The 21,902-nt window shown below is 34.4% G+C and overlaps 1 protein-coding gene across 1 annotated transcript in view; it reads right to left on the reverse strand.

The window, feature by feature from the left end:
* Nucleotides 1–3,823: 3,823 nt before the first annotated feature.
* LOC308338358 (eukaryotic translation initiation factor 3 subunit F-like) overlaps nucleotides 3,824–21,902 on the reverse strand; it is a gene marked incomplete at both ends in the record, with an annotated part of 145,212 nt that continues 127,133 nt past the window's right edge. The window contains one exon of the mRNA XM_080796363.1: nucleotides 3,824–4,326. Coding sequence (XP_080652489.1) covers nucleotides 3,824–4,326 — 503 coding nt within the window. The remainder of the gene's footprint in view (nucleotides 4,327–21,902) is intronic.

Below are 21,902 nucleotides of genomic sequence, written 5' to 3' on the forward strand. Positions count from 1 at the left end.
TCTCAGAATATGAAGAGGACTCATACTCAATTTTTGGAATTATAATTTAATATTTTATAACTTACCACTTAATAACAATATATCAGCAGTAATTCTTTGTGTGAAATATAATAGGGATTAAAACAAAATGCCCACCCACTATCAGATGAAAGAAAAAGTCACTGTTACAAATAAAAATAACTGTTGGAATCTTACGCAATAGGATTTATGAGCTGAAGACATCCTTCAGAAGTCAATTTGGCAATAGTGTGAGTGATATATCATTTGACTAATCCCTGAATAAAAGTTGTTAATTTGAACCCCGTTTAGTCAGAATTTGTGATAAATTTGAAAAGAATTCATCATTACCTAGGGAGAATAGCTTTACTTTAAAATTGACAATATAAACATTATTAACAGATTTTGATGCACCATTTTATATGTAAACAAAGATATTCTAATTTCTAATTTCCCTCATCTGCTAAAAGCAGGTCTCCAAACACCTAATTTAGGCAGTGCTTATTTATGCTTGAGTTCCTGTGTGGCCTGGTTCTTCAGAAACTGAAGAAAATTCAGTTTCTTATGAGCTATTCCCTGGTGAAAATGTTTCAGTAGTTTAGAAAAGTATCATTTTAAACCAAACACATGAAAAGAAAGAACTATCAGAAATTTTAGGTATTTTTCAAGAAAAAGCTCTCATGATACATGAGCCCAAATAAAATATAACATAGAGCTTTCCAGTCCATCCTGAAGACACTTGAACAAAAGTTGGGAATGCTGGGCAGGGGAATGCTGCTAAGATTATGTTGCAGCTTCAGGTTTTAACTCTATAGCTAATAACTGATGGAGAAACAAAATAATCATACTTGATTCCATCAAAATTATGAATGCATTTAGTTATGGACCCAATAATCTACTTCTAAGAATATCTCCTACAGATATTATTGCATATGATTACAATGCATTTGAGAGTTTATTAATTGATTCTTACTCAGAATTCCAAAAAGTAGTTAATAGCCCAGTGTTCAATACTATGGGATTGATTAAGTAAACTACTAAATATCCACAAAATGAAATGCTCTGCAACTATTGAGAACATGAGGGAAAGAAAAAATAAGGTCATTCTCCAACTGCTAATGTGCATAGATTTCCAAGATACGTTGGATCATATGAAATTGATGAAATGTAATAATGTAATAGTTCTCAGGCAATTTTATGTGGTTCATATTACTAATTGTAAAACAAGCAAAAGAGGAACAAGATACAGAAAATTCATGTTATGCTAACCCTTGTGAAAGAAATGAAGAAATTTATGATTTTGTATGGTTGTATTTTCTTAGAAACAGAAACGTTAATAAAATTAGTTTCTTATAGGTAGTGAAGTAAGTGAGGATGAGGTGAGAATGAGGATTTTCACTGCGAACTTTTCTATATTATTTCATTTCTTTAACCAGATGAATGCATTACTTTTTTTAAAAACCCTTTTGTTTTTGTACATATTATGCATGACAAATTTTAACCCAGTCTGCTTCTTTTAAAAAAAATAAGAATTTGTGCTATAAATCCTGAATAAATAAGACAAAACAAGAACTGAGATATTGTTTGCCTCCAAGATATCTCTTGTCTAATCAAATATTCATTAATAGAGCTTTTAAAATTACAGAATGCCAGAGCTTTAAACACCTTACCTAAAAATGACATTCTCTTAAAGTCATTTTGTGGTTCAAATGTATACATTTATAACACTTAACTTTGAGTATTCATGCCTGAGAAATTAAAACGTTTTACTATAGCATTCATTCTATTTTTCACAGCCTCATGAGTCTCCCCAACAAAACGTTTATTGCTTTCTTTTTCTTGGTTACAAATATAGATATTACAAGGGAGAAATGGTTATTAAGAATAAAATCTACCACATTTAATGAGCACCTGCTAAGACTGTGGGTCAGTGTTTTTGATGAAACATTTACCAGCTACTTATTATAATTAGCATCATTAGGCCTTTTAAACTGCTGTTCCCATAAGAAGAAAAACATTTTCTTAACCCACGTTGTAAGTGTTTATAATGCCTGCTGATTTTCAGCTGTGAAGGCATCATTTATTATATTCATGGGTTTTTATGGAGAAAAGGCTGGATGAGCTTTTCTACTAACATTCTTTCCCATTTGATTATATCATTCTACACCTAGTGCTTATGGAGAATTTGAATTCACTCATCTGAAAATGCCTCTATGTAGGTCCTAGACACATGTTTGTGAGCCATTGAGGTGCCTATATTTTTATATCTAGAGAGAAAATTAAAGGAAGGAATGGGACAGTGTAAAACTGTGAAGGACAAAGCCTGCTCCTAAGTACTAAATAAATAAACAGCAGAATCTTTTATTCATATAATAACTGGCACACTAGATACTCAACATATATTAAAGGCATTTAAAGCCTTTAGAGACTGACACATTCTCTAGGAGGTACCTGCAACTATTGGTCTTATTATAAGTCAACGGGAAGCTGAGAGGTTAAACAACCTCACACAATAGTACATACTCAGCAAAACCAGGAGAGTTAGGGTCCAGCAGCTATGTTGTTAATCATTTTGCTATGAGGAATTACCAAATGATTAAAGGAGTGTGCACTACACTGATTGAATATATGAATAAATGTATGAATGAATGATTACATGAACGAATGGACAACAGTTTAAGGCAGTGGAATGAGCAGCACTGTGCAACAGATGCAGTTCTAAGTCTACTTCAGTTTGTTTTCTGCATCTTTGTTGTCTCACCTTCACAATTAGATTATCGGACTAGGAGATGCTCCCTTCCATTTGTAATATCCTTCCAGGAGGATAAAATATTTTTTCTTAAACTCAGTCTTGTTCTCTACTATCATTCTTACTAGACAGATTATAAAATGGGCTAAAATATCAGTGTTTTATTAAAATAGTTTTAATAGAATGCCTACTATGGTTCAGGTTCTATGTAATTTCAAAGGGACGTTAAACAAGGCATAGCCTCTGCACTTTGTAGATGTGAGAAATCAGGGAATTATATGTCATTAAGATAGGACTCTCCATTCGCAGAGTAGTTCAGGGAACATAGGGCAGTATCTAAACAGCCTGAGGAGTCGGCAGAAGCAGAGAAATTTCCCTGAAAAGAGTTTTGGCTAGTTCTGGAATATAAGTAGAATAAATATAAGTAGAATGAGATATTATAAAGGAGAGAAAGCACAAGGCAAGGAGTTAGAATACTAAGTGCAAGGTTCAAAGGCAAAGAAAAGAGGGTGCTTTTAGGGTAATGCTTTAGTTCAAAAATGGTGTTCACCTTTTTTATTTTTTAAAGATTTATATATTCATTTGATAGAGAGATAGTACAAGTAGGCAGAGCAGCAGGCAGAGAGAGGGAGAAGCAGACTCCCCACTGAGCACGAAGCCTGATGCGAGGCTCAATCCCAGGAACCCAGGACAATGACCTGAGCAGAAGGCAGACGCTTAACCGACTTAGCGACCCAGTGCCCCAGTGTTCACCTTTAGATGGGAGTGATGGTAGAAATTAGATTGGGCAGACCTTTTCGGCTACAACTGACAATTCTAATTTGAACCTGAGTGCGATGCTGAGCTAATGAGGAATTGTAATCTGGATAGTTCCACTCATCTGTTCTCCCATATAACAATTAATTATTGAGTGCCTACCTTTTTTTTTTTTTTTTACAAAAGGTAGGCTACATTTATTTAGAGTCACAAGCACTTGACTGACTCGGTGTGACTCAAACCACAAGAAAACCATTCTACTTCATTCCATTCTGAGTCCTAGGGTGGCCCAGACTGGCAGGAGTGCTGCATGGGGCCCATTCACAGGTTTACAAGTTTCTCACTGAGGGCAATCTGTGACTGTGTGAGATTGGCCAGGTAGGTCACCATCAGCAGGTCATTGATGTTGCTGTTGAGCATGGTGTCAAAGTCATCAGGAACTATCTTGGGTACTTGGTTAACCAGACTCATCAAGAAGTGGCCCACGGTATTGTCAGCTGACATCTTTCCGGACAGCACATCCTCTGCATACTGCAACACTGTGCTCAGGGCATCCTGGATGTAAGCTGATGCCCCTCCTACTTGCTGCAAGTCGCTTGAAAGTCCAATCACCCAGTTGGGGCTAAAACAGGTCTTCATGATCAGGTCAACTCCAATGCATTCAGTGTCATAATATGCATATTTCACTTTGAGAGGTGTGAACATCACCCCCATGGTTCTCCCAGGGACACCCATTAAAGTGCTGACATAGGACTTGATGCTCATGCGGCCATTCTGGAGGCTCGTGTCCACGGTGAAGTGAATGGTAGGCACTGTTCTTGGCTCTTGGAATAATTAGATTTGTAGTTTAGAAAAGATTACTCTGGCTTCAGGGCAGAAAATTGATTGCAGAGACTAAAACATAAGACACAGGGATATCAGTTAAGAAGCTGGTCCTATAACATAGGAAGGAAAGCTCTGAACTAAAGGAGTAAAAGGTGGCATTGGAAAATGGTGTACAAATTAGAAGGACATTGCAGAATAGAAGCAACAGAATTTAGTGCCTGATTTGATGTGGGATTAGACAGAGTGAGAAAATTCCAGGTTCATTCAAGAGCTCTTCCCTCAAGCCCCATCCTCTAATAACATTTACTGGCTAGCCTAACTGCATTACAGCAACATGAAGGTGTGAGCAATTAGAAAGATAGACATAACTCTAAATGAGATAATATGGAGAATCCAGTTTCCTAGGAAAAGATGTCTAGTTTAGATTTTAACACAGTTAGAGATGCATGTGGTGTTATCAAAAAGGACATATCCAGTAGGTAATAGCTCTGAGGCCCAGGAGACCAAAATGGACTCTAACAAAACCTTAGTTCAAATTTAACCCTCAGACTTCAACAAAGTAGCTAATCATTGACCCAATGTTCCTTTATTCTTATGATGTCAGCTAATGATAAGAGTATTTTTTATAATAAAGCTGTCCACAGTTGAAGTTTACAATTTGATGTTTGACATAATTTAAACTACGATATGTATATACATGAAACTATATGCATGCATTTGTGCAAATATGTATAGTGTAGACATATATTTATATATATAGTTTCATATATAATTATATATATATCATATATGTGGTTTATATATGTCAGACATAAGTTGTATTCTTCAAATGTGGACAGCATGTATATATGTGAAAAGCATCATTACAATCAAGGTATGCACACAACTGTCTCACCCAAAAGTTTCTTCCTATTACTTTGCAGTCCCTGCTATGGCCCCTTTTACCTACAAGTAACAACTGTAACCATTTTGTCAATACAGATTAGTTTTATATACATAGAATCACACAGTGCACATTCTCTTCTGTCTGGGGCTTCCTTCAATTGGCATAAATATTTTGAAATTCAAGAGGTTCTTGCATGTATCAGTCATTTCTTACTTTTTTTGCTGAGTAGTATTTCACTGTATTGATACATCAAAATGTGTTTATTCTGTCATTTGTAGACGAACATTTCCAGTCCGAGACTATTACAAGTAAAGTGTCTCTGAAGATTCACATTGAAGTATTTGCATGGACATAAGCTTACTATTCTTTTGGTAAATTCTTATAAGCAGTATGTCTGAATTACATGGTGGGTGCATTTTAGCTTTTTAACAAAATGTGACATTTTCCAAAGTGATTGTATCATTTTGTATTCCCAAAAATGACTTATTTGTTTTGTCTACACCCTTGCCAACACCAAGCATGGTCAGTTGTTTCCATTGCAGCCATTTTACTAAGTCTATAATGAGTTCACTGTAGTCTTAATTTGCATTTCCCTAATGACATGATATCAAGCATATTCTCATAAGCTTTACATCATCCACGTATCTCTTTAGCAAATTTTTAAAATCTTCTGCCCATTTTAATTGTATTTATTATTGGTGAATTTTTAGAATATATATAGACTATAAATAATACATAATATATATATGTGTTGTATGTAATATATAACATATAATAGCATATATATATATAGAACAATGAAATGGAGGTTCTAGTCAATGTCATCAGGCAAAAATGAAAAAAAAATAGAGGGCCTTCAGATTGAGAAAGAAGTGAAATGGCTTTTATTTGAAGAGGATATGATCATCTATATAGAAAATGTGATGGAACCTAATAACAACACTCATAGAACTAATAAATGAGTTTATCAGCATTGCAGATACAAGACTGATATAAAAATGAGGTGTATCTTATATAACAGCAACAATTGCAAATTGAAAGTAAAAACACAATACCATTTACACTGACATCAAAATATATAAAATATTTATATATACATCTACAAAATCTGTGTAAGAAATATATGATAAAAACTACAAATTATTGCTAGGAGAAATTAAAGAAATCTTAAATAAATATAGAAATACAGTTTGTTTATGAGTCAACAGACTCATTAGTGTTACAATATAAATAGTCCCCAAACTGATGTATAGATTCACCGCAATTCCAATTAAAATTCTTACAGTTTGTTTTTGTTTTTGTTTTTTCATAGAAATCAACAAACTGATTCTAAAATTTAAAATGCTCAGGGCCTGGAATGCTAAAAGAAAAATAGCATTCCTTTGAAAACGAAGAACAAAGTTGGAGGGCTAATGCTACCTGATTCCTTACTGCGTGAATAGTGATGTGGTTATTATAAAGCTGCGGTGATCAAAAGAATCCAGTATTGGTGTAAAAGTAGTGAACTAGATCAAAGGAACAGAATATGGAGTCCAAATACAGACCCACACACTTATGGACAACTGATTTCTAACAAAACTGCAAAAGCAATTAATTCAGTGTAGAAAGGATCTTTTCAACAAATGGGGTTGAATTAATGGGATATTCATATACAAAACAAAGCATGAGTCTTCATGCATTTTTCACACCATAAACAGAAAAAAAAACTCTAAATGAATCATGCATCTAAATATAAAATCTGAAACTATATAATTTCTAGAAGAAATAAAATTTTGTTACCTTGGATTAGGTAAAGATTTCTTAGATATAGCACAATCCATAAAAGAATAATTTGGTAAACTGGGCTTCATCAAAATTAGAGGGTTTGCTGCTCTTTACAAAACAAAATTAAGGGAATGAAAAGACATATCACAGACTGGGACAAATACTTGCACATATATTGCATGTATCTGAAACTAATTTTTGCTTATTTTTTCATTGCTTATTATATGAATTAGTAGATGGCCAGGGTCTTGTCTATACTTTTAAGGCTGTTTGCCTAACATCCAAAATAGTGTTTTGCACATAACAGGTCCTCAAGAAATAGTTCTTTAATGAAGGAATGATTGAATGAACTAACAAACCAGCATAGATGTGGAAACTGAGTAAATTTGAAAGACTTGAAAGCATCCGAAAATAGGCATATGGAATGGCTTTTCAAACTTTAGTGTAAAATGGAGTCATTTTGGAATCTTGTTAAAATCCAGATTTTTGATTTGGTAGTTTCTGAGAACTTCTGGAACTTGAAGTTCTGCATTTCTATCAAGTTCCAGGTGATGGCAAAGCTGCTGGTCCTGGCACCACCCACTGAGAGGCAATGGCATAATCTTTGAGTCAACTCAAGACACAAGTGTATAAGCGAAGATTGAGATATGGAAATTAACATTGTTTTTATGAAAGAACTGACAATTTCCTCAGAAGTTACATAGGGTCATCTGCTGAGGAAGGTGGTATGGAAAACTAGAAAATATTCAGAATAGGAAAAAAAGAAATAAAACGAGAGTTGTTTTCAAAGAGGAAAGCAGGTTAAGTAATTCCAATTAATCTTTTAAAACCTGTATTAACAGAGAGAACATTAAAATATAGATTTTATATATTTTATAAATTAAAAAAGGATATATATTTTACGTATGGAAAGTCAATGTTCAAACAAATTAACCCTTTACAAATATCATCTACAAACTTCAGGTCTCTAGGTTTTGTTTGTTTGTTTTCACGTTGCTTCTTTTCCTCAATCCCCCATCCTTGCTTAAACCAAATAAATGTAAAAGGTCTGAAATCTAAATCAGTTTGGTAGTTTGGTATTGTTCACAATACCAGGAAGATTTGATAAGGGAAGAAGGTTGGAATTTAATTGCTCAAATAAAATTCGGGATTTGCTCTAGATTCCGTTAATGTGCTGTATCTACTTTTCATTTCTACAGGGAATGAAGGGTTGAGAGTAATGAGCACATATTTGATGTTCAGGGTGGGGAAAAAAAAAACTGTCACCAAAGAATACATTTTACACACTATTAAATTTTATACAACTTACAACATACTTTATTGAGAAGACAAACATTTTAGGGACAAGACCCTCCCAGTCATATAAGCAACTCAGTACATTGCTGACTAGCTCTGCCAGGCAACTCTTCCTTTTATTGAAATCAAAGTCTGTCTCCATTCAATTGTTCTCATTCCTGTAGCTGTATGGCCCATAAATCTCAATTCCTCTTCCAGATTTCAGATTGTCAAATACCTGAAAGCAGAAATGGAGCTGCCAACTCCTCTAAGGCTGAATACTTCAGCACCTATACATGTTTCTCAATGACAGGAGCTAAACTTCATTTATTTTTTATTTTTTAAAAAAGATTTTATCTACTTATTTGTCAGAGAGAGTGGGTGAGACTGTGAACACAAGCAGCAAGAGCAGCAGGCAGAGAGAGAAGCAGGCTCCCCACTGAACAGGGAGCCCGATGTGGGGCTCGATCCCAGGACCCTGAGAATATGACCTGAGCAGAAGGCAGAGGCTTAACTGACTGACCCACCCACACATTCTGGAGCCACGCTTTATCATATTGTTCATACTGCTCTTAGTCTGTCTTCACTGTCTGTGTCCTATTGAAAAGTGTATCACTAAGCAGTAAATATTACTCTTACACATTGGAGCAAAGGACTTCCTTAACTCAAACACTACATATGTATCAATATAGTCCAAGTTTACAATTCATTTTTACACCAAGCAGGAGTCAAGTAAGATTCAGTTTAATTCAGAACTATCCTGCTTCTCATTGGCTTCAGTGAATACCGGACCCACATATCCTCATGCATTCTGTCTTTCATTTAGACCACATAATATACTGAGAAAAAGTGACAATATATCTACCAACTGTGATGCAAATAATGTATGCCCGATTATATTTGACCGTCCATAAAAATCATATGCATGAAAGCCCTTTGTGAAAAAAATTTAAAAAATAATAGTGTTTACTATTTATTTCAAGTTTTAACAAATGTTGCTTATAGTAATTAAACCCACAAATTTTCAGATTAGACAAATCTGGGTTTAAAATGTACCTGTAGGGGCGCCTGGGTTGCTCAGTGGGTTAAAGCCTCTGCCTTCGGCTCAGGTCATGATCTCAGGGTCCTGGGATCGAGCCCCACATCGGGCTCTCCTCTCAGTGGGGAACCTGCTTCCTCCTCTCTCTCTGCCTGCCTCTCTGCCTACTTGTGATCTCTCTCTCTGTCAAATAAATAAGTAGAATTAAAAAAAAAGTACCTGTATTATTAATTCTCTCTACTTGATCTTAAGCAAATTTTTTTAACTTTTCTGACCTTCAGCTATGTTGCCTATAAATGTGTTATCAATATCCAACTTGTATCTTTTTGAGGAGGATGAATGAGATAACCAGAGCAAAGTGTTTAGTGTAAGACATAGTATAGAGTAAGCAGCTGCTAAGAGATCCATAATGTCTACTCCACATAAATGACTTAATCATCAAGGACAATTGTAATTATTTTATTGTGTATCTAAATTGATTTAGAAAGGGAAAAAAAATATATCTGGCACATTTCAGAAAGTTTCCAATTTAAAAGAACTTTTCAAGAATTAACTCAAAACTCAGGTTTGGTTATTTAAAAAAGTAAGCAGATTAGCTGATTTGCTTGGAGTATCAGATGCTGATTATAGATATAAATCTGATATTAAAGATAATAGCATTTTTTATAGAATACTTACTTTGTGCTTAGCACTGTGTTAGGTAATTTATATATCTCATGTGAAACTTACATCAGTCCTGTGAGGAGTTATTATATTTATTTGACAGAGAAAGAATCTGAAACTGAGAGAGACTGTAGACAGACTATTTCAAAACAATATGAGGAAAAGAATAAAATTTTATAAAATGAAGGTTATTAAAACATGGCTTATTTAAAAGAAATGATGAGTGTATATCCTCCTCAATGTCTAAACAACTAGGTGATGAATCAGAACTGTGAGAAGCAGGAGGGCAATAATAAATCACTGTGCTGAAATTATTGATTTAGTATGCTTGCAGGTGAGGGAATGAAGGTCTTAGGGCTCAGACACACACACACACACACACACACACACACACACAAATTAAAAGCCTACTAAGTAAGAGCTAAAGGTTATATTAAATTCCAATATGGATTAGGTATCTAAAGGAATTAAGTACAACTCCAGTGACATCATATGGCAACAAAACTAATAATTTTTTTTTACATTTTATGTTTTTGTTCTTTGCAAAGTTTATTTAAGTAATCTCTACACCCAGAGTGGGGCTCTAACTTACAATCCCGAGATCAAGTGTCACATGCTCTTCCAACTGAGCCAGCCAAATGGCCCAAAACTAACAACATTTTTAAATGTTTCACAGGCTTTCTTTTTTTTTTTAAGTTCAATACAATAAATGGATATTATGCCATGAAAATATCCTTATATTTTTTCAGTTACATCATTTCTAAGAAGGTATTGTGCCAAACTTAAGGGTAGTTAACTTTTCCAAATATCATATATATAAAGTTTAGTTTTGTTTATTTGTTTCGTTTTTAGTTTTAGTTTTTGTTTTTGTTTTTTAAAGTAAGGTGATTATTTTCATGATATCTTTAGGAACTCAGCAGACAGAAAGAAAACAAGAAAGGAAATAACAAGACCTAACCACAAATCTATCCTGGTATTTAAAAATGTCAATATCACTTGGCAACTAAAATGTACATTTCTGGACAAAAGGAAATTAAAATTACAATAGTAATCTCCTTTTAGAGAAGTATCACTTTAACCAGACTTTCTCCTCCATGCCACCCAAAATTCTTCCAAAAGACTAGATTTTCATTACTGATACATTTTTGTGTAAGCATCCTACAAACTTTAATTTAAAAAGTGTAGAAACTTCTATGCTGTGATGGTATCTTTCCAAGGCTGAAAATCATTTTCTCTTTGCTTTTTTTATGTATGAAAATTAATCACTTCAAGAGTATTAAAAAGCTCATTTGGCAGAAAGCCAGACTCAATTCCAGGCTCCTACTTTACCACAATACTAAAGAGATATATATACACTAGTGTTTGAGCTTTACAAAATTAATTTTCTGATTCTGTTGAACTATTTTTGAATTTTCTGTTCTTGCTGGGCTTCATCTTTTGTTTCTGAAGTTTGAAATTCGGTGGTTTACTTGAATTTTTAACCATGCATTTGTTTATGAGACATGCATAATGTCAACACCATTGTCAATTATTCTCTACTGAAACATTTACAGCACAGGTAGAGTGTAAAGAAACAGTTTAGATCAAAGAATTTCCCTTAAGGCCATGACACATTTTCTCTTACCAGTTAATCAGCTTGAAGCCTTGCAATAAATCAGATGCAATAATTTGAAATCTTCAAACCAAGAATGACACTAATTTCTGTGAGGAAACCAGTTCTAGTTATAAGCAAGATTTTCTTTGGGGGCTTGTGCCTTGTGTAAAGTACATAGAGGGGTGCTTGGGTGGCTCAGTGATTAAGCGTCTGCCTTTAGCTCAGGTCATGATCCTAGGGGCCTGGGATTGAGCCCTGCATGGGCTCCTGCTTCTCCCTTTCCCAGCCCCCTGCTTGTGTTCTCTCTCTCACTGTGTCTTTCTCTGTCAAAGAAATTTAAAAAAAAAAAAAAAATCTGTTTAAAAAAAAAAAAAAAAGTACATGGAGAAAAGAAAAAGCAAAGTAAGATTGACCTTAACTGGAGCAAAAAATTATGATAATCATAATTAGCACAATTCTTTCTTGAAAAAATCAGATCATATTAAAAGTAACTGATATTAAGCCTCTTGCTAATAGTCTGTTGCCAATGTATTTTGCTGCCAGTGAATCTTAAATCAAGTTTGAAAAAATTCTGAGAACAAATGTCATTGTCTCAGTAAATAAAAAAGAGTCTTGATTTATCAATGATTTTCAGTATGTTAATGGTAATTGGGGGATTTTTAAAAATGATATAAATTTGATAACATAATATTAGTATGCTATTTCTTTTCAATTCCTCTAAGTATATTTATGGGGACAGAAGGGGGAAAAATTTCAATGCCATATTTTCAATTAACAGACAATTAAAGGGTTTACTTCCCCATTAAGCACCTCCAAAAATATCTTTTTTCCTTTGGAATAGAAAAGGAATCTTTGGAATAGAAAATCTATTCTTTGGAATAGATTTTTATTTCACAAAGCTTCAAAGGAAATATTATGCATTGTTTGAAATTATGCTTTAGAAAATCATATCCCGAGGTTCCTGGATGGCTTAGTTGGTTGAGTGTCTGACTCTTGGTTTTGCTCAGGTCATGATCTCAGGGTTGTGAGATGGAGCCCTGTGTCAAACTCCATGCTCAGTGGGAAATCTGCTTAGTATTTGCCCTCTCTCTCTCTCTCTTTCTCTGCCCCTCCACCCACCACCTCTGGAATAAATAAATGAATATTAAAAACAAACAAACAAACAAAAACAAGAACAGAAAATCATAGCCCAGTATTTTAATATGCCATAGTATTCTAACTAACAACAGCAATTCCTACTAATCCTAGTTGGAGAAAAATTTTATTTCAATATAAATAAAATTATTTTCGTATTAACCCAGTGTCTAATTTTCTTCAAGTGAGTGGTTAGAAGTGGAGATGGAACCTCCAGAAGTAGCTTTGGACCGATACTTTTCTATTTTGACTCCCCTGTTTTAGCATGGAAACCACACACATCAACTATCTATACTTCTTTTCTAATATCTGTACTTTTGATCCCAAGTTGACTGTCAATGAGTAAATTGTTCATCAGTCTGGTCTAAGAGAAAAAGCAAGCTTTTACCACCAATTTTCAAACTGAAGTCTTGGGCTTTAAGTCTGATTAAATCGGCTTAGGGTTTCTATGACGTTCTCCACCTATTTCTGTGGTCTAAGAGAGAGATTACTCCATTAGCTGAGGCCAGACCCTCATGCCTACCTCAAGATGAAAGTCAGATTCCACTGAAGACAGGGAGAACATGGAGAGTACTTGTTCCTAAGCAGTCAAAATTAGCAAATGTCCACTCTCCCAAAGGAAGTATAGAACACTCTCTAACTCTTCCTTCAAGAAATTCTCTATTTTGAATGGTTTTAAATAGTGGAGAATACAATTTTGAAATACCAGTACAGATCAGTGTATGCTTAAGCATCAATATCAGTAGTACAATGCTAAGTAATGCATGAATTCATAGCGATTCACCAAGTAAGTTAAATTAGATAGCCTCATTCTTGCCACATTCTCATTAGGAAAGCTTTTATAGATAAAGATAAAGATGATAAAGATAAAAATAAAGATGATAAAAATAAATTGGTTCTTATGGGACATTTAGGTTGGGACATTAGGTTGGTGAAGAAGAGAAGGAACAAAATCAAAAGTGACAATTTAGCAGGAATAAAGATTGTGTTGGAGGAGAAAGTGTAAACTATTTCAATGTGAGTAATGGGTTGATAATTTGAACAGAGTAGGAGTTAAAAAGCAAAATAGATTGAGACTCAATTTCAATGTTATTCTATGCCAAGGAATCTTTAATTAACTAATTAACTAATTTATGGAGGATAAAACAATAGGGAGCTGAGAACTTAGGAAATTATGCCTAATGATCTATAATAGAGATTTTCTTGGTTTACTCTGAGGTGTGGCTCACAACTACTATGATCCTCTAAGAATTGGGAATTGAAATATTTGGAGATCATTTATTCTAAGAGGACTTCAGGGTACCCTAAATTCTTCTTTGATCCATTCTTCCAAACCAGTGTTTCCCCTTAATGCTAATAATTCTTGCTTTCAGTCCTCTAATTTATAAAATGGTGATACCAGCTTTTACAAAATAAGAAGACAGGGGTGCCTGGCTGGCTCAGTGGGTTAAAGCCTTTGCCTTCGGTTCGGGGCATGGTCCCAGGTTCCTGGGATTGAGCCCCGCATCGGGCTCTCTGATCAACAGGGAGCCTGCTTCCCTTCCTCTCTCTCTGCCTACTTGTCATCCCTGTCTGTCAAATGAATAAATAAAATCTTAAAAAAAAAAAAGAAGACAAATAGTTTAAAAACAAGTCGAGTGAAGAAAAGCCTTTCTAATTATGACTCAAATAGTACATGCAATTTAAAAACAAGATCGATAAATTTGACTTCAAAGTTTAATGATGAAAAATACATAAGCAAAATAAAAATAAATGACAAACTTAAAAAAATTATCTGTAACATATAGGTAAAGAGCTGATATCCTTAATTTTCAGAAACTTTTAAAATTAATAAAATGATGACCAAAAATTCTATAGAAATGGACCAACTACAGAAAAAAAAAAAGAGAGATTTCAGAATGATCCTTAAATGTTAGATGCTGTTGACTTCACCCATAATGAGAAATGCAAGTTGTATTATAGAGAACTATCACTTATTGTCCATCAGATTGCTAGAATTAAAAAAACAAAAACAAAAACAAAAACCTTTACAATCCATATGTTGATTTGGTTGTGTGAAAATAGGCTATATATATGTTGTTGTAGAACGCAAAATAATTCAACTTTTATGGAGACAAATTTGGCAAATGGCAATATCTAAAAAACTTTGTGTTCATCTCCCCCACCCCATTTTTCAAAAGTTCACTTTGGCCACTTTGTTTTTATAAGAAGCCTACATTAATAAGGTAAAGACTTTTTTGTAAAAGCAAAGTCCTCTTCAAATTTCTTTCTGCCAGCAAAAACAGGTATTAATGTTGGTTTTTCATAAAAGTCTAAAAGTATAATGCAAACTTGTAAAAAGCTGGAGGACACCTCTATGTGTCTGCTCTTTGAATTCCTTTTTGAACTTATTATAAAATAGTACTTTGTCCTCATTAATTAATAAATTCAATAAAATGTTTGACATGTGTTAACTTTATGCTTGAAAAGAAGCAAGAATTTTTCTTTTGGCAAAAAATAAATCCTTAATAATATGTGTATGTATAGGTATGCATATAGTGTATATTAATATATGTACATTTGTTTCCTTGCTCTGTCCACTGAATAGGGACATTCTTGCAGTATAATAAGCAGAACCAACACTCAGATTTAGGTCTAAATATTATTTCCAACTAAAAGGAACCAAGGTTTCTTGAAAAACTTGTGGCAGGCTAAGTACAAAAAGTGCTTGGGGTATTTTGTGATACTAGAAATAAAAGAAATACTCAGAAATAATGGATGCATGTCACACGAACAAGCAGCTTGCTTGGAGGAGCTCCTTTGGCCAAATCTAGGATACCAAATGAAACACCAAAATTATTAAGTATGGAAATGAATTATAAACAATTGAAAAAATTAGAGTTCATAAGTTTTTACAGATAGAGAGATAGATACCCACACACTTGAATGATGATAGATAGATATAGATAGATAGATAAACAAAAAAGGGAGATTTTGATGGAGAAATCAGACAACACCCTGACCAATTAACATCAATAAAGGTCTGATGGATACAGTGTCTTCAGATGTAATACCCAAAAACACACAGCTTTGTGTTATATTATTCTGGCTAAGAACATATAAACCAACTTTAATCATGGCCAAACACCAGGCAAATGAAATTGAGGAAAGAAGTTGGGGTTAAAACCAAATAGTATACAATTTCTACAGTAGTCAATCTAGGTAAAGAGTATATAAAATATTTTTTTTGTCAACATATAATGTATCAGGAGTACAGGTCTGTGATTCATCAGTCACACAATTCATAGCATTCACTGTAGCACATATTAATGTCCATCATCCAGCCACCACATCCCTCCCAACCTCCCCTCTTCTCTAGCAACCTTAAGTTTGTCTCCTGAGATTAAGAATCTCTTATGATTTGTCTCCCTCTCTGGTTTTATCTTGTTTCACTTTTCCCTCCCTTCCCCTATGATCCTCTGTCTTATTTCATAAATTCTTATATCAGTGATATCATAAGATAATTATCTTTCTCTGATTGACTTATTTTGCTTAGTATAGTACCCTCTAGTTCCAACCACATCATTGCAAATGGCAAGATTTAATTTTTTGATGGCTGCATCTTGATGAAGTCCCAATAGTTCATTTTTGCCCTTGCTTCCCTTGCCTTTGGCAATGTATCTAGGAAGAAGTTGCTGTGGCTGAGGTCAAACAGATTGCTGCCTGTGTTCTCCTCAAGGATTTTGATGGATTCCTAGCTCACATTCATTGTGAGTATCTTCTTGTGTGCGGTGTAAGGAAATGGTCCTGTTTCATTCTTCTGCATGTGGCTGTCCAATTTTCTCTACACCATTTGTTGAAGAGACTGTCTTTTTTCATTGGACAATCTTTCTTGCTTTGTTAAAGATTAGTTGACCATAGGTATTAATTCTTCTTTAAATGTTTGGTAGAATTCCTCTGGGAAGCCATCTGGCCCTGGGCTCTTTTTTTGGGGGGGGGGGGATTTTTGATGACAGCTTCAATTTCCTTACTGATTATGGGTCTGTTCAGGTTTTCTATTTCTTCCTGGTTCAGTTTTGGTAGTTTATATGTCTCTAGGAATGCATCCATTTCTTCCAGATTGTTTAATTTGCTGGCATATAGCTGTTCATAGTATGTTCTTATATTTGTATTTCTTTGATGTTGGTTTTGATCTCTCCTCTTTCATTCGTGATTTTATTAATTTGGGTCCTTTCTCTTTTATTTTTGATAAGTCTGACAGGGGTTTATAAGTCTTATGAATTCTTTCAAGGAATCACCTCCTAGTTTCTCTGATATGTTCTACTGTTCTTTTGGTTTCTAGTTCATTGATTTCTGCTCTGACCTTTATTATTTCTCTTCTCCTGCTGGGTTTAGGCTTTCTTTGTTGTTCTTTCTTTAGCTCCTTTGGGTGTAGGGTAGGTTTTACTTGAGAACTTTCTTGTTTCTTGAGAAAGTCTTATATTGCTGTATACTTTCCTCTCAGGACTGCCTTTGCTGTGTCCCAAAGATTTTGAACAGTTGTGTTTTCATTTTCATTTGTTTCCGTGATTTTTTTTAATTCTTCTTTAATTTCCTGGTTGACCCATTCATTCTTTAGTAGGATGCTCTTTAGTCTTCATGTATTTGAGTTCTTTCCAACTTTCCTCTTGTGATTGAGTTCTTGTTTCAAAGCACTGTGGTCCAAAAATATGCAGGGATGATCCCAATCTTTTGGTATTGGTCTAGACCTGATTTGGGACCCAGGATGTAATCTATTCTGGAGAATATTTCATGCACATTAGAGATGAATGTGTATTCTGTTGCTTTGGGATGGAATGTTTTGAATATATCCGTGAAGTCCATCTGGCCAAGTATGTCATTTAAAGCATTTATTTCCTAGTTGATCTTTTGCTTAAATGATCTGTCCATTTCAATGAAGGGAGTGTTAAAGTCCCCTACTATTATTGTATCATTGTTAATGTGTTTCTTTGATTTTATTATTAATTGGTTTATATAAGTAGCTGCTCCCATGTTAGGGGCATAGTTATTTAAAATTCTTAGACCTTCTTGTTGGGTAGATCCTTTAAGTATGTTATAGTGTTCTTCTTTATGTCTTATTATAGCCTTTGGTTTCAAATCTAATTTGTTTGATATAATTGCCACCCCAGCTTTCTTTTAATGTCCATTAACATGTAAATGGTTTTCCACACCTGGCTTTAAATCTGGAGGTGTCTTTGAGTCTAAAATGAGTCTCTTGCAGACAGCATACCCATGGGTCTTTTTTTGTTTTGTTTTGTTTTGGTTTGTTTTTATCCAATCTGATACCCTGCATCTTTTGATTGGGGAATTTAGCCCATTTACAATCAGGGTAACTATTGAAAGATATGAATTGAATGTTATTGTATTGCCTGTAAGGTTACTGTTACTGTATATTGTCTCTGTTCCTTTCTGATCTATGTTACTTTTAGGTTTTCTCTTTGATTAGAGGACACTTTTCAATATTTCCTGTAGGGCTGGTTTGGTGTCTGCAAATTCTTTCAGTTTTTAAAAGTTTTTCCTGGAAGCTGTTTATCTCTCCTTCTATATTCAATGACAGCCTAGCTAGATATAGTATTCTTAGCTGCATATTTTTCTCATTTAGTGCCCTGAATAGATCATGCCAGTCCTTTCTGGCCTGCCAGGTCTCTGTGGATAGATCTGCTGCCAATCCAATGTTTCTACCATTTTATTTTATAGACCCCTTGTCCTAAGGTGTTTTCAGGATTTTCTCTTTGTCTCTGAGGCTTGTACATTTTACTATTAAAGGACAGGGTGTTGACCTATTTTTACTGATTTTGAGGGGAGTACTCTGTGCCTCCTGGATTTTGATGCCTGTTTCCTTCCTCAAATTAGGGAAGTTCTCTGCTATAATTTGCTCCAGAATACCTTCTGCCCCTCTCTTTCTTCTTCTTTTGTGATCCCCATTATTCTAATATTGTTTCATCTTATGATATCACTTATCTCTCAAATTCTCCCTTCATGATCTAGTAGTTGTTTATCTCTTTTTTTCTCAGCTTCTTTATTCTCCATCAATCACCTTCTATATCACTAATTCTCTCTTCTGCCTCATTTGTCCTAGCAGTTAGAGACTCCATTTTTAAAAAAGATTTTATTTATTTATTAAGGCAGGCAGAGAGAGAGGGGGAAGCAGGTTCCCCACTGAGTAGAGAGGCTGATGTGGGGCTCAATCCCATGACCCTGAGACCATGACCTGAACTGAAGGCAGAGGCTTATCCCACTGAGGCACCCAGGTGCCACAAGAGCCTCCATTTTTTATTGCACCTCATTAATAGTCTTTTTGATTTTGACTTGGTTAGATTTTGGTTCTTTTATTTCTCCAGAAAGGGATTTTCTAGAATCCATTATGCTTTCTTCAACCCCAGCTTGTATCTTTATTATCATCATTCTGGACTCTAGTTACAACATCTTACTAATGTCCATATTCATTAGGTACCTTGTAGTTGGTACAGCCTTTCATTCTTTTTTTTTTTTTGAAGTGAGTCTTTCAGTTTTGTCATTTTGTCCAGGGAAGAATAAATGAATGAGAGAACAAAATGCTAAAAAGGTAGCAATGACCCAAGAAGAATATACACTTCCATAAAGTGGTTGCTTTTCTGTTCATAGAACTGCTGATATTCTTTTTTTGAGGTCCTGTTGAGTTGGTAGGTGTTCAGAATGGTTTGATAACTATCTGGCTGAATTCCTGGGACCAGATGAAATTTAGGTCTCCTAGTCCTCTGCCATCTTGCTCCTCCCCCCTCTGAAATATTTTTATTCATCTGACTTTTAAGTTTAAAATTATTATCCTAAAAAAGTTTTTTGTTGTTGCATTTGTTTTGTTTTGATTTTTAAAGTACAATAAGGGGCACCTGGATGGTTCTGTCATTTCAGTGTCTGCCTCTGAATTTAGGCTCAAGTCATGATATTGAGACCCATGTCAGGCTCCACACTTAATGGGGAGTCTGTTTGGGAGTCTCTCTCTCTCTCCTTTTCACTCTACACACTCTGTCTGTCTCAAATAAATAAATAAATCTTTTTTTTAAAGTGTGTTAAAATATTAATTTCTCTTGACAGAAGGGATTCCCTTTTTTTCTTATACTTTCAAATTAGAATATATTTCCATTTGATTTATGTATTTCTGGAACATTCCAACAGTGAATTTAAATAAGTGTGCACTTACTTGTATGGCTGAAGTAACTATAGAAATTATCTTTAAAAGTGGCTGACTTGGGGAACATATTTCTAAACTTTTAAATATACATTTACACAAACTCATGTATTTTAATTACTTTAAAAATGAGAGTTTACTTATTAAAAATAAAAAATGTTGGAAGAAAATCTTAAAAAGTGAAAAGATACAATCTTCTAGACAGTAGTGAAGGTACTGTAAAACAACTTTTTACTATATGATCATCTCTGTTTTATTAAGATTATTTTTTTCTGTAAGACATTATCCATTTTAATAATCTACATAAGCACATTGTGCTGGATTATAAAAAGTTGATTTCATCAGAAATCCAGAAATGACCATCAGGTTCTATAATGTGTTATCTGTAGGTATAATGTCATAGTAATCCAGTTAAGAAATGGGTAGAAGATATGAACAGATATTTCTCCAAAGAAGACATACAAATGGCCAATAGACACATGAAAAAACAGTCAGTATCACTCATCATCAGGGAAATAAAAATCAAAACCACAATGAGATACCACCTCACATCTGGCAGAATGGCTAAAATTAAGAACTCAGGAAACAACAGATGTTAACAAATACCTGGAGAAAGGGGAATCCTATTGCACTGTTGGTGGGAATGCAAACTGGTGCAGCTGCTCTGGAAAACATTATAGGAGTTCCTCAAAAAGTTAACAATAGAACTACCCTATGACTCAACAATTGCACTACCAAGTATTTACCCAAAGGATATAAAAATGCCAATTAGAAGGGACACATGCAGCCCAGTGTTTATGGCAGCCCTATCAAAAATAACCAAATTTTGGAAAAAGTCCAAATGTCCATCAACTGATGAATGGATAAAGAAGATGTAGTTTATATGTGTGCGCACACACACACACACACATACACACACACACAATGGAATATTAGCCATCAAAGAGAATGAAATCTTGCCATTTGCAACAAACGTGGATGGAACTAGAGGATATTATGCTAAGCAAAACAAGTCAGTTAGAGGAAGACAAATATCATATGATTTCACTCGTTATGGAATTTGAGAAACAAAACAGATGAACATAGTGGAAGGGAAAGAAAAATAATATAAGATAAAAACAGAGAGGGAAACAAACCATAAGTTAGTTCTCTCTTAACAATAGAGAACACACTGAGGGTTGTTGAAGGGGAGGTGGGTGAGGGGGAATGTGCTAAATGGGTTATGGACATTAAGAAGATTTGTTGGGATGAGCATTGAGTTTTATAGTAAGTGATGAATAACTAAATTCTACTAAAACCAATAGTACACTATGTAAACTAACTTGAATTAAAAAAAAAAATCTACATAAGCACATTGTGCTGAATTATAAAAATCTGATCATGAGGTACCCGGGTGGCTCAGTCAGTTGCACATCTGGCTCTTGATTTCAGCTCAGCTCATGATCTCAGGGTCCTGGGATTGATTGAGCCCATGCAGGTTGCTGAGCTTAAGAGGAATCTGCTTGAGATTTTTTCTCCCTCTCCCTCCGCCCCTCCCACCAGGCGCACCCTCTCTCTTTCTAAAATAAATAAATAAATCTAAAAAAAAAAATTTGATTTCATCATATTATGTAGAAATCCAGAAATAAATATCAGTTTTAATATAATGTTATATATATAGGGGCACTTGGGTGGGTCAGTCATTAAATGTCTGTTTTTGGCTCAGGTCATGATCCCAGGGTCCTGGGATCAAGCCCTGCATTGGGCTTCCTGCTCAACGTGAAGCCTGCTTCTCCCTCTCCCACTCCCCCTGCTTGTGTTCCCTCTCTCTCTGTCAAATAAATAAACAAATAAATATAATGTTATGTATAGACATAATATCACAATTACATATTTATAAACCATAATTCATCTTTATACACTACCATACATTTTTAGATCACCAAAGTGTTTTTCATTGTATAAAAATAAGTAAATTAGAAATCTTAATAAGTTTTCAATTGATTGACATATATAGGTACGTTTGTCAGTTCATTATTTGCTTATTTATTTATT

The sequence above is a fragment of the Martes martes genome (assembly GCF_963455335.1).
Source record: "Martes martes genome assembly, chromosome: 2".
Taxonomy (NCBI): domain Eukaryota; kingdom Metazoa; phylum Chordata; class Mammalia; order Carnivora; family Mustelidae; genus Martes; species Martes martes.